General features: G+C 35.6%; 1 protein-coding gene across 1 annotated transcript; it reads right to left on the reverse strand.

The window, feature by feature from the left end:
• Positions 1–186: 186 nt before the first annotated feature.
• il23r (interleukin 23 receptor) lies at positions 187–12,751 on the reverse strand. The gene is made up of 16 exons (XM_052558184.1): positions 12,208–12,751; positions 11,504–11,700; positions 11,154–11,426; positions 10,715–10,832; positions 10,405–10,568; positions 10,073–10,209; positions 8,844–9,000; positions 8,678–8,760; positions 7,219–7,417; positions 6,915–7,103; positions 6,640–6,738; positions 6,054–6,209; positions 3,807–3,983; positions 3,105–3,192; positions 2,818–2,908; positions 187–1,221 (listed from the first exon to the last, which is right to left on the reverse strand). Exons 2-16 carry the CDS (start codon positions 11,565–11,567, stop codon positions 628–630), a joined length of 2,589 nt encoding a protein of 862 aa, XP_052414144.1. The 5' UTR covers positions 11,568–11,700; positions 12,208–12,751; the 3' UTR covers positions 187–627.
• Between the last annotated feature and the right edge of the window lie 1,642 nt (positions 12,752–14,393).

The raw sequence follows: 14,393 nt of genomic DNA on the forward strand, positions 1-14,393 counted from the left end.
CTACTTTACGAGACACTGAACTTGCTGAAATTTGTCTTGACAATTAATGTTAGCTCAGGTTTTTGCAGCAAATATTAACTCTTTAATTTCAAGTAGCAGATAATTTCTAACATACTGTAAAGATAAGTATAATCTTAAAGTAATTTGCAAAGGTTTTTCAAACATATATTACATATGCTACATACGTCACCTTTAAGTGGCCTTTTATTAAGTTAAAATCATCTCCAAGTATATTTTTTTCAAATACACTTTTAAGATTTGAAGTACACTACAAGTGCACATTCAGTACAATTAAGCAGAAAAAAGTGCAGTGTGTCATGTGTCTTTTCTTTTGTGTCAAAACAGAAGAAGTTACTATGAATAAATCGGTCAGCAACATACAGTACAAACTTTAGAAACTATCCTCAGAGTGTGCGGAAACCACACAGTGAATTAGATCTGACTAAAGCCACACTATATATCCAGACAATGTAAAGAAAATAGTCCATCATCACTGTTAATTCACTGAAAAAACGTAATGCTTTATGTACAAGATGTTGTCATATAAGATCCTGTATATGTTTGTGGCCAAATCACATTCATGCGAATATAGTTCAGATGTACTCTTGTCGCATGATATTTGTGTACCTAACCCTCTTCTGGAACTGAAAAACTATGGCAAAGCTCTTGTGGGGAGTATGGGCTGGAATTAAAGACAGGCCCTCTGAGACAGCTCTCCAGATCATTGGGTAGTACAGTTTGACCTGTGAAAGTGCTCTGGTCTATATCTCCTGTATCCACAATCTTCTCATCCTCTTCCACTTCTCCATCCTTATTGGAAGCTGTCTTAGGGGGAGCAAGGAGATCTTCAAGAATGCCCAAAGAGCCCAGCGCTCCATCCATAGCTAAGAAGCTATTAAGACGTCCATGTATCACGGGAATACAGGATGAATCCCAACAGAAGTCATCATGTGATGGCGGCGCCAAGAAAGGGAATTGGTCCTCGTCCTTTAGCTCCTCATCTGTAATCTCAGAGAAGTCTTCATTTCTCTGTGAAGCTGTCAATAGCTGAGGTTTATAAGGAGAATCAATACAAAATAGATTTGTTGTAGGTGTTTCAGTGACATGAAGCACAGTTGGATAAGAATCTTTTCTCTCCAAAGATAAACTGACTTCCTCAATGGGAGTTAAGGGAGGATCATTGTCTCCAGGAAGAGCTTCCCAAGGGACATGACTGTCATCCTGAGAGCAAAAAAATGGTATTAAGGCAAGGCAAGGCAAGTTTATTTATATAGCACATTTCGTACACAATGGTAATTCAAAAAGTGCTTTACATAAAAGAAAGTAAAATAATTATGAAGAAAAATAATAACAAAAATAAAACAAGCAATTTTAAAACTTTTAAAATGATAAAAATAAACAATAACATATATAAATAAAAATAACAAAAACTACAACTTTATTCAGCATTGTCTTCTCTTCCGTGTCTGTTGTGAGCGCGTTCACTGGGCTGGTTGAAGAAGATCCGGTTACATCAAGTGATTAGTCCGTGAACCGAATATCACTACACTGCAGTGAACGTGCTCACAACAGACACGGAAGAGAAGACAATGCTGAATAAAGTTGAATTTTTGCTATTTTTAGACCAAAATGTATTTTCGATGCTTCAAAATATTCTACCGGACCCTCTGATGTCACATGGACTACTTTGATGATGTTTTATTACCTTTCTGGACATGGACAGTATACCGTACATACACTTTCAATGGAGGGACAGAAAGCTCTCGAACTAAATCATTAATGACATAATTTTTTTTTTTCGATGAAGTAACCCTTTAATTACTCACCCTCATGCAATTCCAAACCTATAAGTCCTTTGTCCATTTTCGGAAAACAAATGTTAAGATATTTTTGATGAAATCAGAGAGCTTTCTGATCCCCAGACAGCAATGCACCTGAAATGATCACAGGCCCAGAAAGGCAGCAAGGACGCCGGGAAAATAGTCCATGTGACATTAGTCATTCAACCGTAATTTTACGAAGCTACAAGAATGCTTTTTGTGCGCAAAGAAAACTAAAATAACAACTTGACTCAACAATTCTTCCTTGAATGCGTTGGTTCAATTGCTGCCTATACATGGTCAGAAAGCTCTCGGATTTCATCAAAAGTATCTTAATTTAATTTAATTTGATTACATTTAATTAAAAATGTAAGTACAATTAAGATTATTAGGGGTTGTTCACAAAGTTTTCGCATTTCTGCTTTCTACTTTTTCCATTCCACTGTTTGGGTGAATCAAATCATTGACGGTTTAAGCTTGTGTCGTCTGCTTTTTCACTCTTTTCTTAACTATTTTTTACAACCCCGGATACTGAGGACATGTATAACCCTGACATTTCTGCTACTGTGTTTCATAGTGGGGGAAATTCTGGCGGAATTTTTTCTAAGAAATATGAAATGTTTTGTATTTTTTGAAAGGTTGCATTTTCAGGCCTCCTGCCCACATGCCAAACAGGATACAGCTTCAGTATGCTTGTCCAGTCGCTGCTTTTCTCAAATACAATTGATGCCAGCAGAAATTCAGCTGTTATGTTGAGCTTCTGTGGCCTCCTGAAGTTCAGTATGCTTTAGAGGAGTGGAAATAGAGTACTTCTATTTAAACACAACATGTCTGACCTTTGAATTAGAACCCCCTCCAACTTTGTGAGCTACTAACAAAACCACATAACAAGATCACTTGTTTTGCATGGGTTTTAGAGAAGGCCTCCAAACCGATAATACTGCATGTCGATTGTAACACTAAACTAAAATGAGCCTGCATAAATAAACACCATTACCTTTAGTAGTTTTATAGCATTGCTGTTATCAAATTTTGGTAGATTTTCGAAAATCCAAGAGACTCCAATGGACATGCACATTTTCATCATTCTGTAAAAGAAAGTTTTTGAGAAATAAGTGAAACAGTTACACACTAAGTCACACATATCTTACACAATTTTATTTCATTCACACTGACTGTAACATTATGAAAGACTGTAGGAATGAGCCACATTGTGAAACTACTTTGCACAAATGAAAGTGCAGACACTTAGTAAAATCAAAACCCCCCAGTTCAGCACGTCACCTTTGCCGCACACATTTGAGGTACATCAGGTTGGCCAGGATCACCATAGGAACAGCAGCAGCCAAACAAATCCCAGCTATCATTCCACCTGGAAATACATTAAGCACATTAAGATTAACACATGATATTATACTGTTGGAACAATTATGCATCAACTGTTCCTAATATCTTTGAAATGACTTCATAAGTGCATACTCTATGAATAATGCATGGATGTTATTCAGTGCTTGTATGTATGCATGCTATGCGACTGTAACCCATACCCTACAAAATGAGTAATATTTTAGTCAGAATGTGCACCGAACCTCATGCTGATTCTCTTAAAAGGACAGCATGGTTTTCTTTCATCAGTAGAACACAAAAAACATTAAACATGTCTCAGGTTATTTTTATTCATACAATGAAAGTGCTGTTTTGGATCTCAATGCAAGCGAAATCTTTGAAATATCTTCTTTTGTGTTCCACGGACAAAGAACATTTAACAGTTTTGGAACATGAGGATGAGTAAATGAAGATGAAAGAATTCACATTTTTTAGTACAGCAACATCAAATCAGTACTTTTCTTTTTTTGTCCAATATTGTACTTCCAAACACTCTTCCCCACTTATTGATCATGCAGAGACTTTATGGAAATATCCACGTTTGTCATTCCAACACTACTTTTTTCAGTTCTTTCTCATTTATTTCAGAAGGAAAGGCACCTGTTTTCTTGTCTGAACCAGTGTTGTATGATACTTTGCTGTGACAGCAGCAAGTGGTAGGTTTTCCTTTGGGCCCTTCACCAGCAGAATTCCAAGCAGAGACAAGGATATCGACACACTCCTGCAGGCCTTGCAGCTCCCAACTCAAACGTCTAGGAAATGCGTTAGGCACAGTTTCTGCAAGAACAGATGAAACATGAAGAAACCAAGAGTGTTTGCAGGATGTTTCTTTTAGCAGAAAATCAGCAAACATTCATCTGTATCACTCAGACGCTACTTTAGCAATGACTAGTTAGCTGACTGACGATTTGTATTTGACCCAGGTTTCATGGTTAAGGGTCAGAGATCTAAGGTAACTCTGTAGAATGAAACATCAAAGTTAAACTGCTCATGTAACGGTTCAGCAGCGTAGAGATATTTAACACTGACAAAAAGCCGTTATGTACGTTTTTATCTGTTCTGCGTTTTTTGACAACACCGTTATTCCCCTGGATAATAACAGACATTTGTTTTATTACTGTTGTCTGTCTAACAGCTTGGCTAGAGTCGCTTATGTTGGAGACAGAAACATTTGCACACAGCCACATGCCTTCCGCTGTTGTCTCTACTTCCTGTCATGCCTAAAGCCACATGTTAAGAATAGCTGCTGGGTCTCATTCGCATCAGCCGGAGCTGTTACTTTGAACATACAGAAATGAGACTGAAGACAGAGGCCCTCGAGAGATTCTAGTGAAACTCTTATGAGAATATGTGAATACACTGATGCCCAGCAAGATCAGGCAAGGCATACGAACGCCCACTAACATATAAACCACACTTTACTCTCTAATAATTTTGCGTCACCACAAGGATTTTATAATGTTAGAAATTGAAAGTAATCTTAAGCATATGAAGCCCCATCCATGAATAGTTTTCAGTTTCAGTTCAAACTAATAGGTGGGCCTGTCCCTTTAAAAGTGACATCTTTTTTCCAACACCTCTACATTTTTTATTTCACTTGGAAAATATTACCTCGACACAACAATAAACAACAACAACAACAATCTTAGACAACCTGCCATAGATCAAGTTTAACTAAATTTTTAAAACAGCACAACAGCCCTAAATAAAATTATAGCACAACTAATCTTTCTTTTTTTTCTAATAAATGTTGCTCTTTTGAAAGAATCCTGGAAAAAATTATCATGGTTTCCTCAAAAATATTAAGCAGCACAACATTTTCAATACTGATAATAATAAAACATGTTTCTTGAGCACTAAATTATCATCTTAGACAAATTTCTGAAGGATCATGTGACACTGAAGACTGGTTTAATGATGGTTTAACATTTCAAATACTGTAAATGCAGCCTTGGTGAGTTTAAGATAAGAGTTTAAAAATAAAAAACGCTGGTTGCTGGCTGGTTAGAAAAACATAAGAGGTTTTTTTTTTCAGATTGTTGTAGCAGGTTTATGCTTCTCTCTCAAGCTGGCAAAGCTTGCTTTATACTCAGTTTCATATGTTGCTGCATCAGGGTATGACAGCCCAAAAAAAATTAAAAAATAAAAAATCTGGTTTGAGCTGGTCTGTTGGTTGGTTTTATATGGGGTTTTCAAGTGTTGAAGCTAGTAGATTATTTGGCTTCCCATTTTAAACCAGTTAAACATAAGCTTGGCCAGGCAAGTCCAGCTAAAACCAGCAGCTTAGGCTTATGCTGGTATAGAATTTATTTAAAACATGGATATTGGTTATGGATTTTAAAAAATCCACCAGTGCAACAAGATACAAAACCTTTTTAAACACTGGTTCCCATGTTAGTTGCTACCAAAATCCTTAACTTATTTACACTAAATGTTTCGCGGTCATAGTTGTGCAACACGCAGAACATCAGTTTTAGTCCATTTATGTAGAAGTGTAGGGGAGTGGGGTTACTGGAAGAGGATGTGAACTCTTTCAGTAAATGGTGGAAAACCCTGCTGTCAAACTGTGGGTGTGTGACGAGTGATGAATCTCAAACCAAAGACAGGTAAAGTCTTTCCACTATGCTAAACCCACAAAGGTGCTCAGCATCACTTATGGTATGAGGTTATAGACACCTGGGTGGCTGTTAAAAAACAACAACAAAAAAGCATTGGTTTTTATGTTGAGACGGTGTTAAGGAACAAACTAAAGTTCTGATTCTGTGTGACAAACCATGAGACTCCTCCCCTCGGGCACACTGACACAAACCACAGCTCATCACACCCACAGACAGCTGTTTTACTCACGATTCTGAAGAAGTATCTTGTCTTTATGTCTCTGGATGTAAATGGTGTAGTTTGTAATAAATCCCCTTTGTTTATCTTGATTAAGCTCTTCCCATTGAATCAATATCTTTTTACCCCCTGTATTAGTAATTGACACATCTGGACCAGCTAGAGGCTCTGAAAAAGAAAACAACATTAAGAGGGTAGATTAAGAGATCAAGTGACCCTTCAGTCACTAAACAGCATGTAATAATAATAATATTAATAAAAAATGAAAAACTTTAACTTTTTTAAATGCTATTGTATTTAATAAACTCATAAACTGACTTTTTTCTGACAAATTGTCTGTCACTGCCCTCTTGTGGCAATTTAGAGGGAGCGCACTATGACATTACTAATCATAATAATGTTCATTAAATTTATAGTTTAAATGAGTCAGATATAATTAAACTTCACCTCATCAGAATTTATATGAAGTGTAACACGTAAACATGAGGTTCGAAACTATCTATTCATCAAAAAAAAATCATCATTACGTTTTCAAAATGTGTTACAATAGAAAGCAAGCAAGAGAGAGAAACTGCAAATATAGTAAACATGTACTTACTCTCTTCCTTTGCGTAAACCTGAACAAATGCAGGGTTTGAAACTCCACTGGCTTCTTCAGTATATAAAGAAATGTTATACAGGACACCGGCTCGCATACCTGCAAAAACAAGTTCAGAATTGTCTGAGGACTTTATAGGTTAATGAAATTTAAATAATAATCGCCATTAATTAAAGCTACATTAATCTGCATAACGTGTTATGCTGCGTTTTTAATTATTTTAATCCTTATATGTTATATGTTATCAACAGCACTAGATTTTGAAAAACTCTTACCTTGTAGCAATGTAAAATTGTGGTCTTTTCCTAATCTCTTCCATCCTAAGTGCATCGGGCTCTGTTGCCACTGCACTACAAATCCCAGAATGCCCTTCACCTCCTCACTGTGATGAGACACGTCCCACGCTAGAAGCACACTGCCCCCTGCTGCTGGAACTAAACGTGTTATCATGGGGGCTGGTTTACCTGTGACACACGCACACAGAAAACAATATAACGTTTTCATTTAGATGTCTTGTAAATGAACACGTTCTGTAAAACTGCAAAACTAAACTAAATGAAATAAGAAACAGGCTCTCACCTGTGTATATCAAGCTGACAGACGCAGGTGGGGAGGAGCCTGCTGTCGTCACAGCACTGACGTTAACTTCTTCTGCGTTCAGCTGAAGAGATTGATGAGTGAAGTGAGCTGGGCAATTCAGTTCATGGATCTCGCCTTGTTCTTTATAAGATAACTTATAGTGTAACAAATCTCCACTGTAATACTTTGGTGTATAGCGCTGTAAGAAGAAGGAGAAATAAATAATCAAGTGAGTTCATGTTGAGGGCAAAGGCCTGTGATAGTGACCCCCCCCCCCCCCCACCACCCCATATGACATGATATTTCATTATTTTTAGTCAGTCCTTTCAATGAACTGAAATGTGCTTCACAAACTAAACCAAGTGATTCATTCTCAGACTGGGCTGATCTAGTTCATAAACAAAAAGAAAAAGTAAAATATTTTTTTTTTCTTACACTCAACTATCATTTCGCTTCAGCAGACACTGATTCAACAAATGTGTTACCGTCAAGGTTTCTTTTTTTTTTTTTTTTTTTTTTAGCACCAACTATGACCACTTGGCATATTATGGATGCTTTTATAAAAATCTCAATTTGTGTTCCACAGAAGAAAGAAAGTCAGCTTAAGCGGAAGTAATTGGTGAGAGAATTTTCCCTTTATTATTCTGTCCGTTCCTCCCATAAATCTATCATGACTCTCCAAAACACCTGGAATACAGACTAATATTTAATGCTCCACAGAAAGAAAGTGATATGCACTTTTTTTTCAATTATGGTTCCAATGGTTTTGGAAGTAATGCCATAAAAGAACCATTGTAGGTTCCCCAAACAATCATTCAGTAATTGTTTCCTAAAATAACCATTTTCTAGGACATTTTGATAATTTGATAAGAACCTTTTTCCACCTTTGTCCACTGGAAAGATTTCATAGATGTTAAAGGTTCTTCATAGAACCATTTATTCAAATATAGAAGCTTTATTTTAGGACAACATGAAGGTGAATAAATAATGAATTTTATATGACAGATAGTACTTGGAGTGCATGAATTAATGTGGGCTGCTAAACCAAGAAACAAGTAGAAGAACCGTGAGAGATCACACGTCTGGACAGTGTACACGGGACTGTCCTATAGATTTAATGAGTAAGTACTTGCTAAAGTAATCTTTTATGCTATTGTGTCATATCAATGAATGCTAAGTATTTTTTTCACTCACAGAATAGATGCATTCAAAAGACTGATTAAAAGAAAGCTATACTTCTGTGAATGGCACTAATATTTCAGACCAGTAAAGTGTCTGTTTATTTTTTAATGATACTAACAATAATCAGCTGCTCGAGTGCCAAATTATTTAAAAAACATATAAAACTCGTACCAACCCCAAACTGTTTTAAAGTGATTTATGTTAAGTATACTATGTGTATAGTTTCTCCTTTGTTTGAAATCTTTGCTTTATTTTGTCCAGTAGGTGGTGCTCTTACCTTCCATAACACTGTGACATTCAGAGCTCCCTGAGTACTAGAACTGCTGATGACTCTCCACACATCAAGCTTGTGTGAGGGTACTACAACATATAAAACCACATTTGTCAAAACAATATGCTGATAAAACACATCGACTAAACTAATGTGAATAAAAAGGAATTACCAATTCCTGGGCTGGTTATATTGAAGGGCTGACTCCACATGCTACAGTTCGTTGAAGTAACACACACTCTCAGCTCAAACTGATAGCGTGTCAATGGTTCTAAGGCTTCCTGCATCAAAATACATCCAGCTTGGAGCTTCTTCACACTTCCCTGGCCCTGATCAAAAACGACAGCAAAAATATCTCAGGACATTCAAGATATAGATCAGTTTTTTCTTCATCAGAACAGATTTAGGGATTTGGAGCATTGCATCACTGACCAACGGATGCTCTGCAGTGAATGGGTGCCGTCAGAATGAGAGTTCATTAATTCATTAATGTCATGTGAAGCAAAAAGCTGCATATTTGTAAGAAACATATCCATCATCAAGATGCTTTTAACTTTAAGCCATTGCTTCTAGCTAAAATATGAGTCTTCTATCTATAGTATTTCCTCTCATCTTGTCTGAATCAATGGAGAAATATACACAACACAGTCCAAAACTAGTTTTAAACAAATATTTTGGTAGATTTTGATGTGAGAGAACAACACTGAATGAACTTTTTCACTGCAGGAAGTGTTTTTATGTATTATGGGAATGGCGGTTTAAGATTATACTGCTTTAATGATGAATTTGTTTCTTACAAACACACAGCTTTTCACTTCACAAGGCAATAATTCATTGACTGACTAAAGTCGAAGTATTGTTGGATTATTGTGATTTTATCAGCTGTATGAACTTTCATTCTGACCTCACCTATTCTATGCAGAAGAGCAAGTTACACTCTTAAAAATAAAGGTGCTTAAAAGGTTAATCACAGCGATGCCATAGAAAAACAATTTTTGGTTCCACAAAGACCTATTCAATCAAAGGTTCTTTAAAGAACCATCTCTTTCTTACCTTTTAATAATCTGAAGAACCTTATTTTGCCACAAATAACCTTTTGTGAAACAGAAAGTTTCTTAATCAGATATTAAAGGTTCTTTATGGAACCATTTAGACAAAAACACAGGATCGTGAAGTACCTTTATTTTTTAGATTGTGTGTAATGTTAGTCTTTTCCAAACCTAATGTTCCTATGAAGAAACAAACTCATCTCCATCTTGGATAGCCTGAGGGTGTGTAAATTCTCAGCAAATATTCATTTTTGGATCAGCTATTAACCTAAACTATTTATTAAACTATTTAACCAGAATACATTTTTTCACAAATCATTTTATATTTAAGAAATCAGTATTTGACTCTCACCCAGTCCTGGTTATCACGTGCTTCTCTGAACCTCAAAATTGGTTTCGAAATATCTTCTGAGTCATTCCAGCATATTTTAGGAGAGAGAGTTCCATTTTCAAACACAACTCGTGTTATATCTGGAGTGCTTGGAATTACTGAACAAAAACAATGTCAAAAAATAAACACACGATTCAGCTGAACACACATATCTATGCACATTTTGGTACGTCAAAATTCATACCACTTTCACTTAGTGACAGAATAAGATAAAAAAAATCAAGAGCTTGTGATATGAGCAAAATGAAAAGGCGCTTCAGAAATTAGTAAGTGTGTGTCATTTAGTCTCCTACCAATGTCCCAGATGGAGAAGTTGAAAGTAGAGTGTGACTCTCCTAATGCATTGTGACCTCTCACATGAACTTCATATGTCATGTTCTCAACAAACAGCGATCGGGCAATAGAGACCTGGCCGTCCTTGTTCATGACATACTGGAGAATCTGGGATGTGCTATTGCTTTGCATGGAAGAAAGACATTAATGAAAGATTAAACACAAGAAAGTCTATTTTGATCTTTAACTCTAAATTTGAAAAAATAGGATATATGATACAGCACCTTGATGTTATCAAACTGTTAAAATAAGAAAATTTGACAAACTTACCGAAATGTCACTATAAAATTGGTAAGTAAATATGTCTCAGTTGTAGCCGCTAAAGAGCAGTTGACATACTCTGAATCTTGGTATGTGACGCAGCTGAATTTCGGTTTACCTGGAGGGTCTAAAGCAGAAAAGTAATTAATAGCTGGATATTTGTAATCAAAATCTGGTTAACTTATTAGTATTGTTTGCCAAACAAGAAACATGTGGGGTATTAACGGTATCACAAATATCAGAGAATTTTGATTCATACATTTTATATGTATTAATATTTCATGTAAATGATCTGTTAATCATGAACAAATGTTCTTAAGCTATTTATCCCTTCAAATTGAGTCAGATTGAGTTTTACCTGAATAAAACCAGAGATTTTAACATGGTAATATATTGTTCTTGCATCTATGAAGCAAAGCGTTGGAATACAGGTAACATATGAACTTACAGCCAGCCTTGAAATCTTGGCCGCAAACAGTGTGCCATGTGTCTCCTTCCTTCACCTTGCAGAGTAGCCAAAAACTGGGCTGAGTGATGACTATCTGTGTTTTTATTACAGAGCAATTAATAGTTTGGAAAATGGTCTCTCCATTGAAGACTATGGCAAAGTGTCTCCCACAGTGCACGGTGTTTGACTGGCAGCCTACAGTCAGGTTGGAGCCCAGGTGGATAACATCTGAATCTACTATCAGCTTTCCAACACAACTGACTCTGTAGCAGTCTAAACAGAAAGAGAAACACTGTTCATTTAAAAACATTCTAATGTCAAACAAATATAATCACAGTGACTTTACTCACCGCTGAATTTGCCGCTGAAAAGGAGAAGAAAGACCACCTGCCAGACTCTGATGTAAAAATCCATTTCATGCCGCTCTTGTTCTGTGTCTCTGTGATGATCAGTGAATATTTTTCTCCACACTTCATGCCTAGTCCTTAAGCCTCTTCTCCTGTCTTCTCTGTTCTCTCAAATGCATTTGCATGAAGCAAACCAGCATCTAGTCAGAACAAAAAGTGGGTTGCCTTCCCTACCATCATCCCTCCTTAAAGGTGTCACAGAAAACAGGTCACACTTTTGCACGCATATCAAAGGCATTAAAAAACCACCAAGGTAGAATGTTACCAGAAAATGATAAGCTTGCGAACTGTGCAAATAGTCAGCATTCTCATGAGCGATACTTAATGTTACAAGCCCAATCTTTTCTATGTCAACTCTGTTTTCTCAGAGTTGCCTTGCTCTTTTGAAGGGCAATGACCTAGATCTGTGGTATTTATGCCTGTTATGAAACTCTGAAGTGTGTTTCTATGTGCATATTAAACCACCTTTTTAGTCATCAACAGTCAATAACTGTGATCACACTTACACTACTAGCACAGCATATATAAAATTAAATATGCTGATGTCACATTAACTTTAAAGTCATTAATTAAAGAATGATTCGCATATAAAACTGAAAAATATATAGAAGTAGATGTGTCACAGAAAAACAGAAAACCAGACAAACCTGTCCTTATGCACTTCTTAAACAGCGATTTCTCCTCTCCTGTTTCCATCATAGGTTTTCACTAGCTTGATCCACAGTGCGGACAACTTCACATAACAAAGGCACGTTTGATATTAGAGGGATGTGAAAACCAGTGGAGATAAAAGAGAACAACGCTCATTAACTCAGTAAATCTTCCTCATGAAGCCCTCTCATTAAACATACATTTTACACCCAAACAAGATCGGTTGATATAAAAAATATATACTTATTCATAGCTAAAAATGTGAGGCTCTGGAACAACAAAATAAAACTGAATTACCCATGTTCTCCTCACACGATCCCTGTTACATGTGCTTAGCGTGTGAAAATAACACCACAGAACAGCCTTCCTGTCTGCCCCAGATTTTTGATCTCATTTAAACTTTCTTTCCATCTTCATCTTCAAAGTGTTTCTGGGGAAAACCCACTGACATAGATAAGATGAATCTGAGATGCAGAGTAATACAAAGAATAAACTAATAACAGTAAATTAATAAGCAGAGGCGTTTATAATAATTATAATAATAATAAAGACTAAAAGCAAACTCTTCACCAACAGCGAGATGGAGTTATTTACCGTAAAGGTGTGGAAACTGAAAAACGAACAATACAAAAGAAAACAATGAGGTTAGTGTCAGTCCCACAATTACAGTTTGTGTGAAACTGGCACACTAAACCACAAAGACAGACCGCAAGTATTTAATAAATACAGAAAGGAGGAAAGAAAGAAAGACTTTTTAAAATATCTCATTATTTTGTGTGTTAAACTTTATAAATATACCTTAATAACTTTTTTCTTTTGTGAATATGAAAAGAGACACATTTTTGTGTGTTATATTTGCAAAAATCACCTTATATTATCATTTGTCACTTCAAAACATTTGATTGCACAGTTGCTGACCTATGATATGACTTCATTTCAGGAGTCTTCTGTCTTTAATGTGCCTCTGTTAGACTACTTTAGGATCACGTGAAGTCATGAGAAAGATTCATATATACAAAATGCATATTATTAAATGGATGATTTATCGGATATCACTTTAAAAATAACATCAAAGAGAAAGTTTAAAAGAAACAATCATATGTCTGTCCTCATTTTGTATGATAAAAATATCAAGCGTGCACAAAATGTGGTCTTGTGACCTCAATTCATTTTTTTTTTTTCAAACAGTCAGCACCTTTGAACTTCTGTGAACTGTTAATCTACTTTGAAAATGAATGAATGCCTGTTTAAAACTATTATTTGGTGGTATCAAATGTGGGCTAAAAATCGTTGTTTTATATTTTCACAATTTTAATGAAACTACGCCTATAATATTTTTAGCCTGTGTGTTTTTGTTTTTGTTTTTATTTAATTTCCACACTACACAAAACAAAACAAAATCAAATAAATGTAATAACAGCACTATAAACATAGCCTAATAACCCAAAGATAAGAAGTATAGGCTATATATGAACCTGGACCACAAAATAAGGGTCATTTTATTATTATTTATTGAGATTTATGCATAATCTGAAAGAGTAAATAAGCCTTCCATTGATGTATTCGTTAGGATAGGACAATATTTGGCTGAGATACAACTATTTGAATCTGGAATCTGAGGGTGCAAAAAATGATTTAAAAAAATGTAAAAAATAAATAAAATATTGATAAAATCGCCTTTAAAGTTGTCCAAATGAAGTTCTTAGAAATGCATATTATTAATAAAAAAATCTAGCTTTGATAGCCTATAGGCTAGCCTATTTACGGTAAGACATTTACAAAATGAATATTCATGAACATGATCATGGAACATGATCTTTATTTAATATCCTAATGATTTTTGGCATTCAATGTAATGTTGGCTATTGTTACAAATATACTTGTGTAACTTATCGTATTGGTCACATACAGTAGCAATGCTTAACTTTGCTATTTGAGTCTGAAAGGGGGCGTGGTCTTCCAAGGTGCTATTTTAGTTAATCAAATTCGATTGGGGCTAATATTCCAATACAGCAAAACATGAAAGGAATCTAGTTATGGCTCCTAGTGCGGCAACCGTTGATGTTCTACAGTGCTTGTTTTACGTTAAGATGAAAAAAAAATTACATTTCTGAAACTATTTCCTTCTTTCAATAACTTCATCATAACGCCATGTTAATTTTTTTCATTCGTGGGAAATCTT

Source organism: Carassius gibelio, chromosome B6, assembly GCF_023724105.1.
Source record: "Carassius gibelio isolate Cgi1373 ecotype wild population from Czech Republic chromosome B6, carGib1.2-hapl.c, whole genome shotgun sequence".
Taxonomy (NCBI): Eukaryota; Metazoa; Chordata; class Actinopteri; order Cypriniformes; family Cyprinidae; genus Carassius; species Carassius gibelio.